We start from the raw sequence: 23,614 nt of genomic DNA on the forward strand, positions 1-23,614 counted from the left end.
AAAGAGAAGTGAGAAAACAAAAATGTGAAGAAAAGAGAAGAAAAAAGGAAGGGTGTTTTACTTGCTCCTTGAAAAAAATTTTAGTGAAGTGAGGGTGAGAGCACCGTCAAATAAGAGCAAGTAGCGTGAGAGTGATTTGAGAGAGCAGAGGTTACTTTGTTGGTATACACAGTCAGTGAAGAAAGTATTATAGTTTTTAGGGTTTCATAAATAAAATAATAAATTAAAAAAAATAAAATTAGGTAGGTGGGTTGGTGGGCCAACCCGGCTCACCACGGGTTCAACCCGCATGAGTTGGGTCTAAATGAGCCGCGTTGAAATCTGACCCACATATAAGTGGGTTGTATTTTTCAAACCCAACCCGGCCCGAACCCGTGACGGGCTGGGTTGGCTCGCGGGTTGTGACCCATTTTGACGGCTCTACCTTTTTTATTTTAACACTATTTAAGAAATTTAATTTTAATTTGAGTAAGTTTTACACGAGACTACGTCTCTTCTCCGTTGTAGGAAAATAAAAGTTACTCTTAGTAAGCCACTTTTTCAAATAAACAATTTAAATATATATATTTTTCTTAATTTTCTAATACGTGTTTTAAAAACAACACAATATAACGCTAAACTTTAAATTAAACAATACTTTAGACGTGATAATTGATAATAAAATTATTATTTCAATAATATTGAGGACAGAGCAATATCATGTATTATATTATTTTAAAAGTAAAAATATCACTTAATATATATATATATATATATATATATATATATATATATTTTGTAAAGATTTAGGAAATTATAAACTTTGTTGGAGTACACATGGCAGTAAATAATGGGTTGGGGATTCTACTCTTTCAAAAATACAAAAGCTTTGGAACTCAAGTTTCTTTCATTTTCTAAAAACACCAACGCTTTCCTCTCTTTGTTCCCTCTTTCTTCTCTATGTTTTCTTTCACTTGTTCAGAAATTTCTTCATCCAAACTAAAATCTTAAACATTCCTTGTTGAGCAGAAGCTAATTAAGTGTCTCAATCTTCAAGAATTTCGATTTCAACCGATCAATCCTTCCTCTTTCTAATTGGTAAGTAAATTCCCAATTCTACATAGCCATTAGGGCCATGATCATGCAATATATATTGTTGCATGTGATTCATTTTGTTTTNCCCAAATTTCTTGTTTAATTTAGACCTAAAATCTACCTTCAATTTTCCCAACGTTTGATTTTTAGGCAAACTCTAAAAATTCTAATGGTGCCAAATTCCATAAAATAGTTCGAGTCTGAGCCGTGATCACTGTCCAGGTAAGGGGAGCTAGTTCTTATTTTGTTTTGGGTTGTGTGATGTGAATGCATGATAATTTTCGAAATGGTATGTGGATTGGAAACATGATTTTGATTTTTGTTAACTTGAAATGCATGGATGGAGGTGTTTAATATGCAATTTGGTGGGTGATGATTGTATGCTGTTTTTGAATGATTTAGATTGTTGAATTATGTATGTTGGAGCTGTTGTGGTATAAAAATTCTGTTGTGGTGATGCTAGAAAGGAAATTAAGTGCCTTAGGGTTACTTTTTGGTCATTTTAGAGGAAGTGAGGTAGTGATTTTGAGAAAATGAGGTTTGTCACGTTTTTGGACTGTTGGGACAGTTTCACCCACTACACTGTGACTTGTTTGAGTCACTAAATTGGTCAAGATAGGTGCAAAGTGGTAAGATTGGGTTTTGGGTCCCTAAGTTGGGTAAATTGGTGTTTTAGAGTTAGAAAGGAAGTGTGGTGGTCAAATTTAGAGTTAGACATTCTTGGTGATCCTAGTCAGTTTAGGTAACTTAGGTAGGTCATGTGTGACTTAGTAGGCATGTTTAAGTGGTTAAAAATAAACTCCAAGTTGTAGAATTGAATTTAGATCTCTAGGTTGATAAAATTGAAGTTGTAGAACCTAAATCAATGCATAAACACTTTATAATAATGTTAAGAAGGATTAGAATTGTTTAGGTAAGTTTATTTTAGCATGAAAGTTGACTTATGGGTTGTAGAAGTTCAGCAAAAGGATTAGAATTGGAAAAAGGGGGTAGAATTGCTCAATTATGCAGAAAAATCTGCATAATTCTCGCTCGGGCGCCCCTAAAGGGCGCTTGGGCGCCATTTTCTGCTGTCGTGTTTGTTTTTGATAGTTTGTGGGGTTCCGGAAGTTCGTTTTGGACGTTCTTTAGGTCGTTCTGAGGGTTTTTGACCCTTCCGGAACCATTGGCGAGGGTCTCCAAGCTGTTTGAATTACTTAAGTATAGGTAATTATAGTTGATAAAGAAATTGGTATTAATAAATGATGTTTCTGTGAAGATATGTAATGTATGAGCTATATATGTTTATTTTGCTTCTGAATGAGATTGTATGATTAATTGAATGAGGTTGGTGAAGTGAAACAAGATTGGTGATATGGATTATGAACTTTGAGAATTATTCTAAGATCTCTAAGTGAGATCACTTTAGTGTATGAATGAATATTGAGGCTCCTTCAAGGAAGGTTATCCCTAATACTCTGACGGTATTTCATTCTCAAATAGAGAGGATTGACGCGGGTGGTGAGAGTAGTGGGAAGTCCTAGGGTAGACGCTTTCACTGGAGGTCTATTCCGTGGTAACGGACTAGCCTTGTGTGTGGTCGGGTGAAACCCCTCGGCAATGGCTTTGCAAAGCAGTAGAGTCCACCACAAGTGCACAACCTGCCCAAGATCAATATTCATTCCTAGTCCGGACGAGTCTAGGTCAATTAGGATTTATTTAAGTTTGATTGGTTGTTGCTTGTATGCATTGAATATGTTTGTTTTAAATACTAGCTCACCCTTTCAATGTATGTGTCTATTTTGCATGTTTCTGGTCTTCCCTTCTTGCGATGATCATCCTACTTTTGAATGTGAGCAGAACCAGTAGATGACACGCCTTTGGAGCAAGCTCTGGACAGTGGAGATGTAGCTCCCACCTCTTAGATTTACTTTCAGTTTCTTTATCTTATTCCATTTTGAAAGACTTTATATATGTAAAGCTTTTAACTTGTCTTTATTTTGGATGACTGCATAACTATATAATAGCATCATATCACTCCTACTGCTTTCTAGTATTACAGTTGTTGCTTTCCATATCTATATACTTGTTATATAATTTTGGGATGTTATATATATATATATATATATATATATATATATATATATATAATTTAAATATATTTCTAATTTCTAAACTTATAGACATAAAAATGGAATTAATTTATTTTTCAAACTTTTTTCATATCAAATTTAAAAAAAAATGTATATAACCACTTTAACTTAACAACTTTAATTTCTTTTATGTTTTAAACAACATTTGACATTTAAGTATGAACATATAACTTAAACACTAACCTAAAACACTTGGAAATAAAATTAACTTAATTGAGTTAGAAATATTATTCATTATTAAATTTTAAAAATAATATTATATCAAAATTTGAAACTTAAAAAATTCCATTTCCAAACTAAAAATATATTTACCTATATTTATAGTTAAAAGACACGTTTATTTAGTATTTTTTTTAATTATGTCCTTTTAATTACTATTTTTTAAAATTAAATAATAATTTATAATAAAAAAATATTTTTCAGTTTTATAATTTAGTAGTTATATTTTTAAATTCTTATTCGTTATAAAACAATTATTTACTCTTTTATCAACAATTATTTTTTAAAAATTAAATTATTATTCGTAGTAAAAATATTATTTATAATACTTTTTATTGTAATAATTAAAATTTATTTATCTATAGTTATTTCAATTTTACTATAGCTTTACATGAACCGTTTGATAAAAAAAAATTAGAATATCTGACCATTTAAGTGATATAAATTTGTAGAAACTGTCATTTGTCTATTTTTTTTTTTATTTTTAACTATACATAAACTAACTTTGATTTATATAAAAAAAAATCATTTATAAACATTTACTCAATCCAATCAAAGGTAAATGTTTCTACATATTTTAATATGTTTTTCTATTATTTTTCAGTAAAAATTTACTCTTTTAATAAAATTTTCTTTTCATAAATAATTTTATAACGTTACATTACAAGTAATATCCATTTAATATTTGATATAAACATTTTTTTTTTCTAAAAATTGGGTATTTAATACTAGTAATTATTATACTGCCAAGATACGTTTACGGTCTATATTAATAGCATTATGATTCTCCATAGTTTTCTCTTAAATATCATTAATTTTCTTAATGATTGAAAACATTGAATTTGTTGAAAGATTAATGATATTGAGTAAAACGTAATAATTTGTTTGTGAGCATTGACACGTAAAGCTCTCACGGAGAGACAGCATATGATTCTTTTCCAGAGTTGCTTTTTATTATTGTTTAGAACATAAACTAAGATAACATTAGAATTTTGTTCTTTTCGAACAGAATCAATGACAGCATAATTTAGCATCGTTTTCTGTCAATTTGGTTTTGTTCCTGTGGTTAGAACTTGGGAGTGGTGGCTGCATTCCATTTTTCTCCCTTTTGAAGAAAAGGTACTCTTTCTTCTTTGGATTGTGGTGTTAGTGTTTGATGAAATGCTTGACAAGATTTGCATGTGAAACAGATGGCACTGACTTTGAAAGAGGAGGATGCAGCTGATTGGGTTTACAGAGGAGAAGGAGCTGTTAATCTTGTGCTCGCTTACGCTGGATCCTCTCCTTCTTTTGTGTGTTCTTTCTTTCTTATGCTTCTAGTAACTGAATTGTTTGATTTGATGAGTCCCAAACAAATTTTAATTTGAATTTTTGTGTGTGTAGATTGGGAAAGTGATCCGCTTACGTAAGGCTCCGAATAATGGATTGGAGTCAAATGGTGTGAGTGTGAGGAATAGCATAGCTTTGACTCCTCAAGAACGTATCCTCTGGAAAAATGTGGATCAACTTATTTCCTCTTCTGACAAGGAAATCGTTGGTCAACTATATGTGGAGCATGTCATGAAGCCCTTACTTGGTTCCAACTATGTTGATGCTGGGGTATGTATGCCAGCCAGTGACTGTTGCATTGTCTCTCTTTCAGACTTTTTGTCAGAAACCCCTAATTGAAAGTTGTTTTATTGACTGAAAGAGTGTTAATTTTTATAATCATGTGTTGGAGATCATTCTTTGACTAGTAATGTGACCACATTAGTATTTAAAAGTGGGAGACAATTTTCACTTAATGAACTAGCTTTTGAGATAGACTTAGGTCTAAATCCTAGCTGTAACTAGGAAAGTGTGAACCATTGTTATAATTAAAACAACTAGAAAAGCTAATGATTATCACAAATCATGGAAAAAAAAATCAATTTTCATCATTATCATGTTTTCTAACCTACGGTTTCCAAATCAGGTACTGCCTTACGCACTATTTTAAGATAGTTATTGCTAGTCTCCATTCTGATAATTTTTGTTAAAGATGAAAATGGGTTTATTGAATTGATTTGATTTCTGGGATGAAGTGGCTAAGATGTTGAGTGAGAAAGTTGTTAATTGTGTTTGTGATCCTTGACCTATTACTCTTTGGTATTTGTTAGATGCACATCCTGGTGACCAGGGAATTCCTTGAGTTGGTTGAGAAGAATGTTACTGGTCAACGTCCTGTGTGGCGAGTTGATGCTGCGCGGGTTGATACAGAGTGTGATTTTGGCCTTCTCATGTCCGATCATTCACTTTTTGCTTATGGTAATGATATGTGATCTTGCTTCTACCTGTTGACATTTTTCTCTTTTCCCTTTTAAATTAAATATCAAATATGTAGTAGCACTGTATCATACCTATCTGAGATATTTTAAAAAAGTAGGTATCATAACTATCTGATATTTTAAGAAAGTAGGCAGTATGCTTAACTTAATCTCACAAACCTTAAATCTAATTCAAAAGCTTGTAAAATAAAGTCTGCACTCATCTATATACTACAATTTGGTCATACCTCTAGTCAATTTGAGATTTCCAACATATATCATCAACTTCAAGTGTGAGAAGTCAGTACGTAAACTTCACAGATTTTTGAAAGTTTTGCATAAGGTTCTTGTTTCATTTCAGGAAGTCCAAGACCTAGCCCCTGCATATCTGTTGAGATAAAGGTATAGTCTCCACATTTTTGTCTCCTTAAATAATACCTTAGCTTATATTGAATATCTTCATCTCACCTTCAACCCTTTCCTCGCGGTCTGTCTTTTGCTTGTTTGTAACAATAACTTGTATTTTATCTCAAAAAGTAGCCCAAATGTGGATTCCTTCCATTTTCAAGATTCATATCTGAAGGAAATGCTATCAAAAGGAGAACAACTCGATTTGAAATGCACCAAATACTGAAATTGCATCATGGAGAGGTACATCCCACATAATTTTACATTTTATTTATCCAGTGGTATCACGATTCATACTTCTTGTTTTCATGAGTTCCTGGCTCAGCTTTTAGATGTGTGTCTTTTGATTGACGTTATGACAGCCAATCTCAATTATTTTTAGCATTAAATCTGAACCATAAATTCTTTGAATATGTCTGCAGATATCACGGCTAAGTGAGTACAATCCACTTGATCTATTCTCTGGATCCAAGGAAAGAATTCAGAAAGCTATTAAAGGTCTTCTTATAACTCCTCAAAACAATTTCCGGGTATTTTTAAATGGCTCTCTCATACTTGGAGGTCTAGGGGGTGTTGCAAAAAATACAGATGTGTGTATTGCAAAAAAATTTGAAGATGAGCTTAAGTCAGTCATTGAAGTTGATGATGGTCTATGCACAGAGAACTTACTTACTCTTGTTACTGAGGCTTTGCAAAAGTCAGGAGTTCTTGATAAGCTCCTGGATGTTCAGAAGCTTGATAGTATTGACATAGAAGGAGTCATTCATGCATATTATAACATTACTTCTGAACAGTGCATGGTGTGTAAGGAATTGAGTGAAGAACAGGCAAAAATATATGCTTCTTTGCATTCAGCTTCATTTGATGAAAGCTTGAGAATAGTAAAGGACTACCTGATAGCAGCAACTGCAAAAGACTGCAGTTTGATGTTGTGTTTTAGACCAAGGAATGAGGAGGATTCTGGAATGGTGTACAATAATGTATACCTTGAGTCAACTAAGCAGGCCTTTGATTTTAAGGTAGGGAGAAACCTTTCATTGTTATTATTTGTTGGAATTTTGGGTGTGTTGTGCTTGCATGAATCAGTTCGGTTCATTTTAAGATACTCATTTGATTTAAGGCCTTGCTTGGGAATGATGAGGCTTCTCAAAAGCTACTAGCCTGTAGGTGCTATGAACATATACTTCTAACTACCACTCAGAATTTTTTTGGTGAAAATTGTAAAATTCACCTTGAACAATAATGGGCTTGGTGAAAAGTATTGTACAACTGCTCCAAGTATCTAAAGTTACTAAACAGATTTTGTAAAACTAAATGGAGTTTAAGTTAGGAAAGGATGAATAGGCATTGCCTATGGTTCCATTTGTAAAATGGATTTCAAATTTATAGAACCCTATCCCTTCTGTTTCCCTTTTGGTTGTCTGAACCTTTGAATTTATTTTTTTGCCTTCATGATTTCTGGTTTATTTTTATGTACTTTATTTGCATTAGTTGAGAAAGTAGCAGTTAATATATTGTACTCATTGTACTTATTTTTTGTTAAAGAAAAAGTAATAGCAACATGCAAAAGTTTTCATCATGAATATCATAATCTGAATGATATGGTTCTTAATTATGGTCTCCTTTATATAAAAATGAGCTTTAGCTGTAGTTCTATACGTTGAACATCTGAGTTCATTTGCAATTTGATCTATATTAGGTATATTTTATCGACCTTGATTTAAAGCGCTTGAGTAAAGTGAGAGACTACTATGAGTTAGATAAGAAGATAGTGAGCCGCTACAGACAAAAGATCAAATTGGATCGAGGAAGAAAAGAGGTGACAGGCTTGGAGGCATGTAATGGTGTAAGTTAATATTTAATAGGTTCGATGGTGTTCTTCTCTTACTTCCAAAAAATGCTGTAATACTCTTCTCGTTTGTTGTACTGCACTACAACTTTCAATTTTCTGTATATGTTGGGGCTGTCAGATTCCTCTGTTTCTGTATGTGTTTGTATTTTTATTTTTCTTCTTCCCTGTATTATGTTGCTTCCTGAAATATGATCTCATATGAAAATAACCTTTTTGAAAGAACGTATTTAGTGTTAGTGTTCTCCTCAATACTTTGGTTTTGGGAAGCTTGTTTATTATCATGATAAATTCCCATTATTATTTCCATTGCAGTCTCTGCCTGCTACAGGGATTGCTGTAGTGGAGCAGATGTAGCAGACCAAACAGCAGCAGTAACGGTTCTAAAAGGTTCCTTTCAAGAGAGAAACTAGTGTGTTTTGGAAAGATATTTCTGGGGTTTTAATTTTCAAGACTGAATTCTATAGACAAAATAATAGTGAATGATAATTCCAATTCAGGAAACTTGAATTTGACTTTTCCTAGTGTTTAGTTGAATGTTTTGTTTAAGATACTCGTGACTTTTCACTGTTATGAATTATCAATCTAGTCATTTTTTGTTATCTATAAGGTTGATTTGGTAGTGTAAATCTGGAACAAGAGAAATGACTTGAATCATTTGAGATTTAATTCATCATATTAATGTCTATCTCACACACCACAATCAATTTCAAGAAACAAATATATATTTTCATTTCTTTTTACATTTATCAATTACTTTTATAATTATTTTCATCAAAAGCTTTTAATTTGATAAATTCCAGCTATTTTTGTAGAAGATAACCTAAAATAGATTTCACTTCAAATTTGGTTACAAGTTCTGTAAGAAATATTAATAATGGGAACTAGTAACATGTAAGTCTAAATTATCTCAATTATTAATTAATTTTGAAGATAAAATTGAGAATAATGAATTAATTATGATCTTATTTAGTTCCTCAAACTTCATGGCCACAATTATATTATGGTTATGTTTGACAAGTCATATTAGTTAATTTCTAACTTATTCATACTAGATGCAAACAAGGAGAATAATATCATTTATATTTATTATTGCGAGATAATTATTTTTATTTCTCAAGTTTATTTATCTTATTCTTTCATTCACGCTTACGTTTATTAACTCTCTTGTAACTGTTAGAATATATTACGAACATGCAATGATTGTGCTTCATTTGTCCTTCAATTTTCACGAGAGTCAAAAACACAAGAATTTGAGAGGCTTAAAGCAAACTTAAATATAGACATCTTTTAAAGCTTTTCGGACATGCATGTCACTAGTTACCAACCACTGCCAGCACTGATAAAGTGACACTACATTTACTCTTCAACCAAACTTCTTGAGTAGAACATGGGGGAAAATGGTGCCATAAATTCATGAAAGCTTATTCAGGAATAATAAAGTTTGATTCTTGTTTCTGTACCTGCTTGTTCTATAATTGTGGCTAAATATAGACTCCACAACCATGTCTAAGGTTTATGTTTCATATCCGTACAAACTTCCACATGATAAAGTTATTTTTGTTATTCAATGTAGCAAACAAATCTTAGGACCTATCACCTCGTAGAGTGCTACACTTAACACCGAAGGATTAAGTACTTTGAGCTGTTTTGTTTCATATTGGTGTAAGATTTATGTGCATTTTAATAACTTATCTCGTGTACTAGTGTGTTGCAGAAAACTGTGGTGTCAGTAGAACTTGGGTGTTCAAAGTGCAAGAGAAAGGTGATGAAGTTAATTGCAACGGTTGCAGGAATTAATTCTATTGTCCTAGACCCAGACAAAAACACAGTGACAGTAGTTGGTGAGGCTGATTCAGTAAGGATAATAAAGAATGCTAGAAAGTTCAGAAAATCAGCAACAATTGTGAGTTTTGCCTCCTCAAAGGAAGAAAAGAAACAACATAAGAAGGATGTGAGGAAACAAGAGAAGAAAAAGGAAGAGAAAAGGGATGTTATGTTTGCCTTGCTTGTTAGATCCAATTAAGATTTGCTAAACCTCTGACAGATTGTAAATTTCTTGCAGAACTTTCGACACAAGGTTGCTTGGATATCTATATGTACTTGTCATTTCCTATATTGGTGTAATTATTATCAATGAAATAATTATTCATTTTCTTATATAATTTAAATTTATGTCAAAACGATATATTATCATACCACTATCAAACCACTTTAGCATTGGAGCTTTTATATCATCTAAAGATTTTTAATTAAATTATACCATATAAGTAGATATAAACGTACAAGTACAAAATCTGCTTGTTCTTTCAATTAGTAAGAAAGGATCATTTTTCCCAAGAAAATTGAGATCAAAATACATGAATGAGATAATATTGCTGTAAAATTATGGAATTAAGTTTACTGTCTTCACTTCTTTGGTGCTATTTTAATTTTAACATGATATTTAAAGCATAGATAATATTGTAAAAGAGTTCTACACTTGAAGGTGAATCAAACTTTATTTGTCATACACTTAGCTATAGTTCAGCAGTCAAATTCATGTATTTTAAAATTGGGTGAGAGAAAAGTAGACGTGTAAGAAGAATTCCATCATATAAGAATTCTGTGATGAAAACAGACAACAAGCCATATCAGAGACAAAAGTACAGGTAAAATATACAAACAAGAAAAAAGTAATATATATATATATATATATATATATATATATATATATATATATATATATATCCGTCAATCTGCCAAACAGCTCCGTTCTGTACAGTTATCTCTTCACCAGCAAAACTTCTTTTTCTGTCACAAAAACATTGGACTACATTGAGTTCCGAATCAAGATAGTAACAATTACCATAAAAGATGCAAATTTGTTTACATACCGCGAATTTACTTCTTTCCTGACGATCTATATATGCCAGAAGTTCTTCTTGTCTGATCAAAGCTTCGTATAAAGCCTGTTTAGGAAATATAATACATCAGATTTTATATTAAACAAATGAATAACAATGCCTTAAGTATTTAATCAACAGCACAGAAGCAGGTTTAAAGTTTGTTAACAAAGATCCTGATAATGAAAAATCTAAGCTAAGAATCATGTATTGAATTGAAAATGTGGTAGCAAGTCAAGTGCATTACCCAAAATTTCATGTCTTGGGATATATTAGCACCATCAAAAGAAAATAATGATATCCACAAGTTCACATTAACAATCAGAAAATTACACATGAGAAGGTAGTTGGTGGGCAGAACAATTCAATGGCAAATGATAGCCAAGCATGCAAATCTTTTTCTTAAAAATTGAGACATGCAAAAAGAACAGTAATTGTTGTACCTTCTTTGTAGCAATCAGTTCTGCTTCCAATGCATCCACACGATAAACAGCAGCATTCAGCAGCTCCTCTTTCTCATATGGCATCACATTTGGTTTTGACTGTAGCATGTCAACCTTCTCCTCGAGCTCACCAAGGCGTTTCAAAGCAGATGAGACAAGTTCTGTCTTTGTTAATCTAGGAACAGGTGATGGGGGGCGAGATTCTTCCTTGGCTATTGAGTCAATGCTCATGTTAGGTGTACTTTTGGTAGAATCAAATTTAGTGTCCTTTATTCTCTTAGTCACATGAAATGCTAGTGAACGAGCAAGAGCAAAGATGCCAACAAAGAAGCCCACAATAACAATCCAGATATGTGCACACTTTCCACCAGATTTTCCAGTCCTCAGCAGGAAATTTTCTGCAACAAATACATTACAATTTCACTTCTCTAGGATGCCTATAACCTTCAAATCTGATACCTTGCAAAATTTGTTTAACTTATGTAAACGAAAATATACTAATTTCTCACTTTTTTCACTATTAAGAAACAATTTCTTTCTTAGCCAAGTTCTGAATATTTTGCATCAATTTTTTAATGCACTGGATATAACCACCAATGAATGCAAATATATGGGAAAAAAAGTGTAAAGCACAATCTTGGAATATTTTAATTCTTTTATATCTTTTATATTATTAAGCACAGCAATAAATATTTTGAATTTGCAAAGAATATGTTCCTGTTTTACTCCATTCCATAAGGCTTCAAAAAAATGTGAGAAAGCCAGTTCAAATGAGAGCATATCAGAGTCAACAACTTCAGGGAATGTGCATCAAGTCTCTAACCTGTTGAACTTTTCGAGTTTTGAGTTGTTACTTGTTTCTCCTTCCATCCGAGGTCAACGGCCTTGTCAACCATGGGAATAAACTCATCATACTCAGAGAAACCGCCAGAGAGATTAGCCTTACCAATCAGTCTTGCCTGGGCAAACATCAATGCAGTTGTATTTCAGTTACTGCAAAATTTTTCCATTTTTTTCTTTCTTTTTGCAACAATTTCAATTTCAGGATGACTTACTTCTTCATGAACAGGAGTTAATCTAGGGTTTGTATAATTTCCACTGGCTTTGGGAGAAGTGATATCTTCAACTTCAGATCCTGATTCTGCTGTTGATGTATCACTGCTTCTAATTGGCTAGCAAGATCCAAAACAAAGAGTTGATAAGAATCAAAAAATGTTCTCCCATTCATGAAGAATTGATGGCTGAGTAAAAATTCAAAGAGCTGATAAGAATTATAAAATCTGAAAGTTTTCATTCAAGAAGTGTCTAAAATGGCTATACCATTGGAAAGCATGCCTTGTCACATTCGATAACGGTGCCCTCATCGTTAGAAACCGTTACTATTTGCCTTGAACATTGCACTTCGCCACTGAGAACCATCTGCATGCACACAACTGTTCTACCTGAGTCACAGAAGCATAATAAACATTTCGAGAAAAGCAAAGTCTAAATATTACATGATAGGCAGCAAACCTTTAAAATATTTGGATCCTGCCATGGACCCTTATCAGACCTCATACAACCACCTTGCTCTATACAAGTGCAACTACCACCTAGAAATTCTGGCAGCTCACTGACAAAAACACACAGATAGTCAGAATTTCCAAATAACTATACAACTTGACTGATAAGTAGTACATCATTTACCAAAACCACTGAATAGTTACCTCGCGTCAATAATTTCAAGTAATTTGTTCTGGAACTTGTTTCCAAGAACCTAATGGAACATTGAAGTATCAGTTAAAACTGTACCAATAAGATTACCACTGGAAACTGTAAAAGATGATTAGTCTTTGAAATCCTATTGAAATCAAAAACAGAAAGAATAACAGGTCACATAATTAACACGTACATTTATCTTTGAAGTAGTTTTGGGATCAAGAAATGATTTCACTGTGTTCCAAAGCAGCTTAAAACCAGGACCAGCATTGATTATATACATTTGACATAATGTCTGCACAGAAACTTGTATAGGTTAGAACAGAAGAGATAGCAGCACGGTAAGTTCAGAAACCATCAAGAATTGAAAACCACCCAGAAAAATAGTTATAACTAAAGTTGCATACTTCGGGATAGTAATCACCATCAATTTTCTGCAGCCGCATGATGAGTTCCCGAGCAGATTTGGTTAGGTTTTTAAAACCCTGAAAGCATAAAGCAGCATAGTAACCCATAGTAATTATCGACTACAATAAATTAAAATAGTGGAAGGAAACTTTGCAGACCATTTAGAGAGACAACCTACCACACCATGAACGTCCAAAATGGTTGTACTTGAATCTATATGTCTCTTTGCAGCAATAGAGCATGCAGGAAACTTAACAGCAAACGTTTGCTCAAAACCCTGCACATGGTATCTCAAATACCTTTCTATGGTAGTCACTTGCATAAGCTTACAGGGATCAACTTTGCCTAACCTTTCAATATAAACAGGTCTTCCATCCTTATCCACCCCATGATAACCATGTGGATAGTACTGCAGGACTTCATTCAACTCACTGAATTCAAAATCCTAAAGATAAAGACAAGGTACCAGAAATAGTTACAGCATCAACAATGACTTCAGAAAACAAAAATGTAAACTTGATCAAATCAAACATGATCAACCAAGATGAAAACCAAATAAGTTAAATATATTTTTCAATCCAAATGACTCACCTCCATAATCGTATCAGTACCATACTCTTTCCTCCATTGGATCATGTTGGCCCACATGTGCTTTGCTTTCTCAATGTCAAATTTCCTTGCTTTCAAGAATCTGCAACAGCATCAGTCAACTCAAGTTTTATATTTAGTCGAAGAGGCAAACAAGTTATCTGTGTTAGAAGCATGATATTATGAACGTGCAAAATGTTATGACCTTTTTGTGTAGTTTGAAATAATGAAGGCCATGATTAAAACCAATCTAGTAAAGATGAGTTGTAGTTACTGAAGACATGACAAATTAACAATATAAGTGATAAGGGGCAGTAACCTTAGTAACATATGATAGTCATCATGTCTTGACGGTAACAAGCTTTCCGACATAAGTGCCTGTCGAAAAGCATCCACTGCCTGAAGTTCCTTAACATCTCGAACATCCTCGATGGAGACCGAATTGCTTCGGCTCGCGCTCTTCCTTCTGCTGCTCTTCTTCCTAAGAGAATGCCTGAACTTGCTTGAAGCATTGATTGCTTTCTTTTTCAAACTGCCAATCCTCGTTCGCCGATCATCCTCTGAATTCTCTAAATCCGATCTTCTCTCCCTCCTTTCATCATGACCAGAAAACCCCTCAAAGCCTATCAAGCAAAGTTTCACCACAATTAATTCCAATTATATTCCAAAAGCTCATAATTAGATCCAAACTCACAACTTGGTAAGCTTTAAATTCTTCATTAAAGCCAAATCCGAAGAGATCGATTATCAAATCACTAGGTCCTACTCAATTGTGAAATCCATGCATGCACTATTGGATTAATACTGAATTAAATTCAGCTTAATTAAGCCATAATTGAAGTCGATTTAGTGAGGCAGATAAAAAAAAGAAAGAAACAAGATGATCGATCCGTAAAAAAGTGATCTTTGCGTAGAATTGAGAAAATTGTGAATAGAAAAATTGAAGATACTGGTACTCACAGGGACGTGCGAACCGATCAAGCGGCCCTGACATGTGAAGACTGTTAGATGAATACGAAAGATGTTTTGTGGTTGAAAGAAAACATGAAAATGAAGGCCCCAACAGATAACACCAAATTCAGTGGAACAGAAACCTAAGCCAGAACCGAAAACCGAAAAGATTACGATAATTATGATGTTTTATTGTATTGTACAGAAGTTCGTTTAAGATAGATTGAAGATGTCGGCAAAGGAGAAAGAGAGAGAAATTGAAGAGAAGATAAAAATGGTTCACAAACTGTAAATCTAAAGTCAGAGAAGGTTGCTACCTTCTCAGCCATCCAGACAGTCAAATTCATACAATTTTATTATTTAAATGTTTTTGCACTCAATCATTTCTCCATGAGACTCGTCACTTAAATAAATAATTATATTATACTTTGGGGCTTTCATGATAAATATAATTTGGTTTATCAAGATATTTTAGTGATAGGTAATTAATGTAAAAGAAATCACATAAATTACATTAATATTGAATGATATAAATATTGTTTGGCAGTGACATTTTCACATATGATACAAAATAGCAAATTTTAAGATGGGAGGTTGCGTTTAAATGTAAGAAGTGTTCAGTTTTAGATCACTTCAAAGCAATGAGAGAGTTTAAATCTACAAGTTATTGACATAATCTTTTTCTTGTTTTACATGCTCAATTCTTTTAGGATTCGGATACCTCGTGATTCCAATAATCAATAATATTTTTCACCATACAACTCGTTTTTAATTTTGCATTAATATATATAATTTGCCATTTTAATTTAGAAAAAAAATGTTATATTTATACAATAATGTGTATAACAAAATAAACAATTTTGGTCTTATATTTTATTTTTGTTTAATTGTGCTTTTATTTATCAAAAAGACTTAATGTGGTCATCTATGTTAAATTGATGTTAATGTTGTTTTGAAGTATTATGTTTTAAAATTTAGATATTTTTTATTTAAAAAGTGTTACTAGTTAAAATAAAGAATTCCAAAATAAAAGAAAACTCATATTATAAATGTAATAAACTTAAATATTGACATGAATCTTTTTATAAAATAAAAATGTAATATTATTTGAAATTATGAAGACACCAAGGAAGCTCACATGATATGGCTTTTCATTTTGGGTCCTACCATTGTTGCATTATTAGCCACCTTGCCTTGTTTTGAGGTCAGTCCAGCATTATTGTTATCTCTAACTTGGCGGGAATTGGCCGTCGGTGCGGTGGTGGTTGGTTGCTTGGTGCTATGCTATCTATCGTCAACTTTATTTTTTTTCCTTTTTCATGGTTCACTCATTATTTTTATTTCATCACCTATCATTGTATCATTGAGATTGACTGGCATTAAGTGTTTCTAATCATTTTTATATAATCCGTGTAATATGATTTTTCAATTGAATGGAAAGTCCAGTCCAATTATTCTATTATAAGAAATTGTAATCATAACCTTATATGATTCCTTTTTCGGTTTTTTCAAGTCCAAGTAAAGATAGTATTAATATTATTAATAAACATTTTGGTTTTACTAATCGTCGTGCAAGTTGTGACCATGGACTTTCCTTCAACCGTAAGGCACTTGGCTGCTCTTTCTAGAAAGAAAAGAACAATATATAATATTCTGTTTGTCCATATATTACTATAAAATTTTGTAATGAGACGATTTCCTTCTTTGGAACAATTAGCTGCGTAATTCAGTTAACGAATCCAATTGAATAAGCACAGGATGGGCTACAGTACTCATAAGTAAACTAAATGCACAATTAACTGGTAACTGAGTAATATATTTACACTAATTTATCTAACCATCCCAAATATTTTAATAATACAGTGAAACACATCAATGAGTCACATACTGCATCCCATGGATAAAAAACCAAATTACATATTAAAATCTTTTGAGGATTAAAAGCAGTGAAAAGTTGCACGTGAATGCATTAACATTAATGTTTAGGAATATTTACAATTATTCACAGACAATGTAAGCATTTATAGACCGAAGAAGGGAGAGACATGACCGCGATCAGCTCAGCTGTACCAGAACCCCATCGCCATTCATTCTAATATAAGATTGTATTTACAATTAAAGCATTCAGAACCTGCAACAAAACAAAAGTTGTCAACGTTCTGGATTGGGTTTAAACGACTTGGGGATAGAATTCTTTCACTCAACATTAACTAGTCATGTCATATAACAGCTTCAAACCTGTTATTCGTGTTTTTTCCCGCCCTAAGTTGATTAAGTTTGTCCCTGAACAAAGCTGGGGTTGCATAAAAAACATGAGATGTGTAAGTAAAATCAGAGGCGTAAAATTAACACTATAGTCAATAACAAATGTAATATCGACTCCAAAAACATGTTAAGCTTCAAAAGTATATAAAAATACAGATAAAAATGAAACCTATAAAAAAAAGCTCACCAAAAGCATGCTCTGGTGATAATTTATGTGGTCTCAACTATGCCGGTTACTTTTAATGCCAGGGGCGTATGGCATAGTGATGAGAATAAAGACTTAGGAACCAGTCGTGCAACTAATTAGAAAAAATCTTGATTTTAAGAACACTAACATGAGAGGATCCTCAACCAAGAGAATAATTAACAAGCTTATGCCACTCCAGCAACTAAGGGCAAAAAATATCATACCAATACCATTGACTACATGTTGGCTGCCACTATCATCAATCACACGCCGTCCAAAGAACTTTTGTCAAGCGTCATTCATTAAAAAGATATACCTCAATATCAATAAAACAAAATAAACAGATTAAAGAAACAATAATAATAATTATTACCAGCATCTTTATAGCGCTCTTCAACAACAGCTTTCAACATGTTGTGCAAAAGATTGAACTCGGTTGTCTCAACACAAGGTTGACCACTTGGCCTGCAATTATATCCCCTTTTAGTGAGAAGATGTTTTATCACAACGGAAGAAGTACTAATGAAGATACTTATTCCAAGATTTATATTTTTTAGGAATAAAAATTACCAAGAAAAGAAACTACACAACAACAGACAAGTTATATAGCCTTATAACAGTATTGTATATTTTCCACAAACTTACCTGTCCATTTCAGTGAATAATCGGCCATCCATACCAGGAAGCTGTGTTGACAATTTGCCTGATTCAATTACTCTCATACCATCACTGTATGCCAGGTACTTGTTGACTTGTATTGGAACCTACAACAGATGTAAACTAGTGAAATCTATGATAATCCCTTGTATTTGGCCTTCAATCAAAACAATCTAACAGTGGTTCCAAGGATATGAAACTCGAACTTTGTGATTTGATAAAATAGTCTCTAACAGGAACTGAGATTTAGGGGCAGTTATGGCAATTGTTAACAGAGTAAAAGTAATTACATATTAAACAGGTATAATAACTGCCAGTAGCAATCATTTATGTATAACTTATAACTCTATAACAATATATATATATATATATATATATATATATATATATATATATATATATATATATATATATATATATATATTACCCAGTTTTTGGTGTACACTCTGTAGAACCTTTTTACCTTTATTTATTTCTAAATGTAGAAGCTCACGATTAAAAATAAATAATTTTAATGCACTTTAATTTTAAAATTTAACAAAAATAATAATAATTAGATGTAACTGCTGAGCGGCTTCTTTTTTTATTTTATATATGTCATCTTTCTCTCTTTCTATTCTCATTAGTGCCTTTCTCTTATTTTCATTTGTTTCTCTAGTAAGTTTTCTTGGTTCAACAAAATTTAAAATTGCTCTAAACATTTTTTATTTGCAGTTATATCCAAAAGACTTAAGTTTTTCTTCCGACACTAGTTTTTATGAATTATATTTATTAGTAAATGGAAGAGGATAAATTGTACAGCTTAGAACAAAGATTTTCCACAAAAGTAATAGACTAACCTACAATATTAGTAATTGTCCATGTTATTTGCTCTACTTTTAACTATTTGACTTTGTTACTGTAAATATTGTTTTCAAATTATTTTACTTATTCATTGGAGAGGTTTTTTTCTGTATGTGACGCAAAATTTTAATGTAGATTCATAATTTTTCCATCACGTCTAGGTTAAAGAGACAAATAACATTGAATTACTATATATAGAAAATTTAAGGCAATAGAAATGCAGACAAACAGGCAGACCAGTGTTTCTGGTAGTTATCATGTTAGCAGTTTAAGACATAAGTTAAGAGCAGTTACATAATAGAACACATGCATATTTGCATCCTAGTAGATTGGAAAGAGAACTGTACTCTGGAGTAACAAGTTCGGCTGTATTTAATGTATTCTATGATTTAACATTACTTTAGGAACTCAGTGAAAACAATACAATAGTGAATCCAAGGGTAAAAAACTGTCTCCAGTACTAACCTTTGTTATAATAAAAATTTCGAAAAAAAATCCTGCAACCACTCATTTTTTCCAAAATATCAGCAGGGGCCAAGAGGGGTGAACAACTACTAACCAAACCAATAAAATGCAATGTAATGCAGGGTGATTATTCAGACACTGAGTTTCTGACTATTACCTTGCATCTTACTGCAATATTGATAGCGTCTGAAGGCCTTAGATCAAAGCTTACACATTCTGCAGCATTTCCAACCTAAAATAAAATATAACTATCATATAACATTTGGAGCTTTTGTTCATTTTATGAGTTAGGAGGAAGAGGAAAGAGTAAAAAGTAAATGCCTTAGTAAGATATAACTGGGCAAAGTATGCCTCATGAACTCTCCTGGTAACTCTGACAAGTTTAACCTGTAGAAGAAGGAAATGACACAAATTGATTCTTAATTTCATTGTGGAATCTAATGGAAAGAACACAATACAATCAGGTTCATGAGTAAGCATAATGATAAACAGAATCATACCTCATAACCCATCTTGTCAATCATATCCCTTACTACTTGATATAAAGTAGGCCTAGCCTGATACAGCAGCTAGATAGTTAGTACCCATGGGCCATATTACATAATACAAAATCTTTTGGGTAAAGTATTTGATTAATCGCACATCTTTGGAAGAACAAAGAAAAGAAGAAGTATTTAGATGTGTGAGGGTCAGTCAACTGACTGAGATAACATACTATGGGAACATTGCGTATTGCTGCCATTAGCAAGACGCTGGGCATCTCCACTGCAAATAAAGAAATTTCAGAAACTTACGACAGTATGATACATGTAATTATAAAAATGAAATCCAAGAACTAATTTCCACAATAACAATAAGAAAAATTTATAGAGAATATGAAAGACATACAAACAATTATGGGGAGAAGTAGGCCCGTCCCATCTTCCATCTTCAGAACAATAGCAGGATGTGGTGCATAATCTGGAAGATGCCCTCCCTGAGGATTGTTATGGACGCATCTTAAGTGTCTACCGTCCCTCATTTTGATTATGAAACCATCTGATCCACTCTTCACCTCAACTAGTCAACAAAATCACAGAACAAATGTATTTCATAAGAACCAAATGGGGAGGAGACACAGTTTACCAGAGTTTCTTGCACTAGCATTATAGACATTCAGTCGGCCAAACTCACCTTTCAGTTAAGGTATTATACTTCAATACTAGTACCATCCATCTAACCATGCTATTTAGAAACAATGCACTGCATTGATAATATCAGCTTCTGGCAATATTGATATTGCCAATTTGAAACAAGTGAACAGACTAATTAATGTAATTTTTTTTTGGCCTGAATAACATTTTGGTCCTTATAATATGAGATTTTTTTCATTTTAGTCCTCTTATAAAAGTTCTTGGTTTAAGTCTCGCAATTTTTTTTATTTCATTTTAGTTCATATCTATGTTAATAAGTAATAATGTGACCAACACAAATTAGACAATCGGCCAAAACTTAAATGAAAATCCTGTAATATAAGATGTACCCACATAGAAATTTAAAGTGATGTAAAGATTGAAAGAAAAAAGACACAGATTACAAGATCAAAACAGAAGATCAAAACAGAAGATCAAACACAAAAAACAATGCCTCATTAGGAATAAAAAAAGTTATCTACGCAATGTATTGATATAGATAGAAATTATCCTAGTCAAACATACCAGCTTCAATCACACTGGAGGTGACATAGTCTTCATCGTTTTCATTGAAATTACCGGCAGCACTTCCGCTGTCATTCGAGGGTGAGTTAAAACTACAATGCACAGTCTTGCATTTTGCCGTGTTTATACGGCAAGAAAGAAAACCAGGTTTAGTCTTCACGCCACTGAGACCCCAAAATTCACTTCTAATGCGTCTAAGGTTCATTTTCACCGCTCCGATCATTGGCGCTACCTGTTTGGCACGGACAGAAGGGCACACAACTGGTCCTTGCACAGAATTCATTCTCCAAACCTATTGAACTGGTCCTAAACACATCAACAAATTAAACTACAAGCGTCAATTATATATTACAACAAGGTTATAACCGAATTATATTAATGTTAATTCGGTTCTAAATTAGGGAAATTAATTGCAATTACAAGACCTTAACCTGATGATTCTTCCACGATATTTTGTTCGAAACTTATCACGCGATTATTACAATTAGCAGTTAATTAGGAAGCAAAAAAGTTAGTTAGTTCAGACCTGGAATAGAAGATATGCAGGTCTCTTAGGTCAACACTACACAACACAATCGCGATCGATCACCGCAACAAGTGTTGTTGGCGCCGGCGATTTTCTTCAATTCGACAGAAACAAAAACAATTGAACGAAATATAATTAAATTAAATTAATCACGGATCATTGTGGATAATATAGTAGTGAGGATTTTACGAAAAAAAAGGAAAAACGAAATTGAAATAGGAAATCGAGGTTTAGATAGATAAAGAGGAATGGAAGAAGGGAAGGAAGAAGATAAGAGATTCTTTTTAGAAAAATGTGAAAGCAAAGAACTGAAAGTATATATACTGAGAGAGTGAAGGTCCAAATTACTCTTGTACCCTCCATTCGGTTATTCACTTTCTACTTTTCTGCCGTTAAGTACTCTCTAAAGTGGAATTTTACAAGATGAAGAAAACACTAACCTCAGTGGATTACAACGTTCTACCTCAGTAAATATAATTGTAAGGTTTTATTAATTTTTTTCCCATTCTAGAATATTAATTTCTGTGTGATAATTTGAATGAATATTTTTTTTAGAAAAAAAATAAATCATATAATTTATTTAATATTTTAACTCAAATTTATTTGAAAAAACAATCAAGGATTTGGATTTGGATTTGTTATAGATTAGCATTTTTTTACCAACAGTATGTGGGATATATAATTATGTGATATTCGTAATTTAGATATTTTAATCCAGTTTTTTTTTTTATAATCTTTTATTTAAAGTAAAATGTTGGTTATAAACTTCTATATCTATATATAAAAAATGATTATTGATGTTAAGATGTTTTTGTTAATTAAAGATTAGACTAATTTATAATATATGTATATATAAAGATAATTTTCAATTAATTATAAGAAAAAATTAGGTTTAAATTCAATTTCTTTTTAATAGTTGTGTCATAAATTTTATTGACTTATATTTACATTTAATGTTTCATTCCTGTATATTTATTACTTGCTGGTTTATATGATAATTCTCACCTTACAAATTTGGTCTAATGATAAATTAAGTTTAAAGTGACTTTTTATGTTTATTTCAATAATTTTATTAACCTAAAAAGTACATTAATTTTGTATGCATATTACTAGTTATTACTCATGATGGAAAAATCTATCAAAGATCTCATGAATTTTATTTTATTTTTTAATTTGTATTCATGATACTATTCAAGATTTTATTCTTATTTAAAAAGAAATATTTTTAAGGACGAATCAATTTAGAAATAATCATAAAGTAGAAATGTTAATAAAGACAGTAAAATGTATATAAAAGAGAGAATTTTTGTTCATAATATTTTTATAGACTTGGTTTTAGGTTTTATATCAATTGTTTTGTTCATATACTATTTTTATCTCTTCGAATTATAATGTATTGAAAGGATTAAGTTTATAATGTATTCATATGAAAATATAATTTTATTTTTATCTATTCGATTTGTATTAAGTTTATTTGAAAAAATATAATTTCATTTCATTATTTAATATCTTTTGGAAGGTGTTGTGTGTTGTATTTTGGAGATTATTATATTTATTGAGAATATATATATATATATATATATAATAAAAAAAGTGATAATTTTGAATATAATATGACAATTTGTAAAAGTATGAAAATTTTTAAATATTTTTGTAAGATTGGTAAAAGTATAAAGTATAATAATTTCTTTAATTAATGTACGATAAATCCTTGCATATATAATTCATCAAAACCCCATTTCCAATTAAATAAAAATTGGATTCATAAAAGCTAAACAATAAAATCAAAGATTATCACACATATTATATTTTATCTAATTAAATCGAGAAATTAATTTTATCATTAACATACTAATTTTAAATGCAAGTTAAAGATGTGTTAAAATAAAATAAAAATCTAAATTGTGCTCTCAGTTTACATAATCTATAAATATTCATTATTATGAAATAAATGAAGAAGTTACTGTTTCGTGCAGAAAGGGCAATTACGGGTTTTTCTGTAATGGACAGAAAGTTTGAGTTTAGAGATGCCAG

At 31.8% G+C, this 23,614-nt stretch overlaps 3 protein-coding genes across 4 annotated transcripts; 1 reads left to right on the forward strand and 2 right to left on the reverse strand.

The window, feature by feature from the left end:
- Window positions 1-4,352: 4,352 nt before the first annotated feature.
- LOC106762979 (inositol-pentakisphosphate 2-kinase) lies at window positions 4,353-8,569 on the forward strand. Its single transcript, XM_014647123.2, has 9 exons — window positions 4,353-4,544; window positions 4,616-4,717; window positions 4,809-5,024; window positions 5,564-5,711; window positions 6,072-6,112; window positions 6,251-6,361; window positions 6,541-7,137; window positions 7,818-7,964; window positions 8,283-8,569. The coding sequence occupies exons 2-9, from the start codon at window positions 4,616-4,618 to the stop codon at window positions 8,322-8,324; spliced, it is 1,404 nt and encodes a 467-aa protein (XP_014502609.1). The 5' UTR covers window positions 4,353-4,544; the 3' UTR covers window positions 8,325-8,569.
- A 1,875-nt stretch (window positions 8,570-10,444) lies between these two features.
- Window positions 10,445-15,236, reverse strand: LOC106764663 (phosphatidylinositol/phosphatidylcholine transfer protein SFH8). 2 transcript variants are annotated; one of them, XM_022782584.1, is made up of 14 exons: window positions 14,950-15,236; window positions 14,309-14,612; window positions 13,993-14,092; window positions 13,580-13,846; window positions 13,418-13,478; window positions 13,187-13,299; window positions 13,002-13,051; window positions 12,808-12,907; window positions 12,616-12,714; window positions 12,351-12,467; window positions 12,119-12,254; window positions 11,296-11,693; window positions 10,844-10,918; window positions 10,445-10,760 (listed from the first exon to the last, which is right to left on the reverse strand). In XM_022782584.1, the coding sequence occupies exons 1-14, from the start codon at window positions 14,981-14,983 to the stop codon at window positions 10,740-10,742; spliced, it is 1,875 nt and encodes a 624-aa protein (XP_022638305.1). In that variant the 5' UTR covers window positions 14,984-15,236; the 3' UTR covers window positions 10,445-10,739. The 2 variants fall into 2 exon arrangements, with proteins under 2 accessions (XP_022638305.1, XP_014504470.1); XM_014648984.2 differs by having other exon boundaries at window positions 13,187-13,288; window positions 13,401-13,478; window positions 14,950-15,235.
- Window positions 15,237-16,719: 1,483 nt separating this feature from the next.
- On the reverse strand, window positions 16,720-21,869 carry LOC106764664 (bifunctional nuclease 1). Its single transcript, XM_014648985.2, has 11 exons — window positions 21,581-21,869; window positions 21,055-21,360; window positions 20,246-20,416; window positions 20,073-20,122; window positions 19,858-19,914; window positions 19,679-19,744; window positions 19,515-19,589; window positions 18,038-18,156; window positions 17,766-17,857; window positions 17,179-17,233; window positions 16,720-17,071 (listed from the first exon to the last, which is right to left on the reverse strand). The coding sequence occupies exons 2-11, from the start codon at window positions 21,335-21,337 to the stop codon at window positions 17,065-17,067; spliced, it is 975 nt and encodes a 324-aa protein (XP_014504471.1). The 5' UTR covers window positions 21,338-21,360; window positions 21,581-21,869; the 3' UTR covers window positions 16,720-17,064.
- Window positions 21,870-23,614: the final 1,745 nt, after the last annotated feature.

Source organism: Vigna radiata, chromosome 6 (genome assembly GCF_000741045.1).
Source record: "Vigna radiata var. radiata cultivar VC1973A chromosome 6, Vradiata_ver6, whole genome shotgun sequence".
In the NCBI taxonomy this organism is placed as follows: Eukaryota; Viridiplantae; Streptophyta; class Magnoliopsida; order Fabales; family Fabaceae; genus Vigna; species Vigna radiata.

Excerpts from the sequence above, each read along its gene's own strand:
- LOC106762979 (XM_014647123.2), top strand. The coding sequence starts at position 4,616 with ATGGCACTGACTTTGAAAGAGGAGGATGCAGCTGATTGGGTTTACAGA. Across the intron at positions 6,113-6,250 it reads GCATATCTGTTGAGATAAAG|CCCAAATGTGGATTCCTTCC; the intron begins GTATAGTCTCCA and ends CTCAAAAAGTAG. Across the intron at positions 7,965-8,282 it reads GCTTGGAGGCATGTAATGGT|TCTCTGCCTGCTACAGGGAT; the intron begins GTAAGTTAATAT and ends TTTCCATTGCAG.
- LOC106764663 (XM_014648984.2), bottom strand. The coding sequence starts at position 14,983 with ATGTCAGGGCCGCTTGATCGGTTCGCACGTCCCT. Across the intron at positions 12,715-12,807 it reads AGGATCCAAATATTTTAAAG|ATGGTTCTCAGTGGCGAAGT; the intron begins GTTTGCTGCCTA and ends GTGTGCATGCAG. Across the intron at positions 11,694-12,118 it reads AAACTCGAAAAGTTCAACAG|AAAATTTCCTGCTGAGGACT; the intron begins GTTAGAGACTTG and ends TATTTGTTGCAG.
- LOC106764664 (XM_014648985.2), bottom strand. The coding sequence starts at position 21,337 with ATGAATTCTGTGCAAGGACCAGTTGTGTGCCCTTCTGTCCGTGCCAAA. Across the intron at positions 19,915-20,072 it reads CAATACGCAATGTTCCCATA|GCTAGGCCTACTTTATATCA; the intron begins GTATGTTATCTC and ends CTGCTGTATCAG. Across the intron at positions 17,234-17,765 it reads AGAGCGCTATAAAGATGCTG|CTTTGTTCAGGGACAAACTT; the intron begins GTAATAATTATT and ends ATGCAACCCCAG.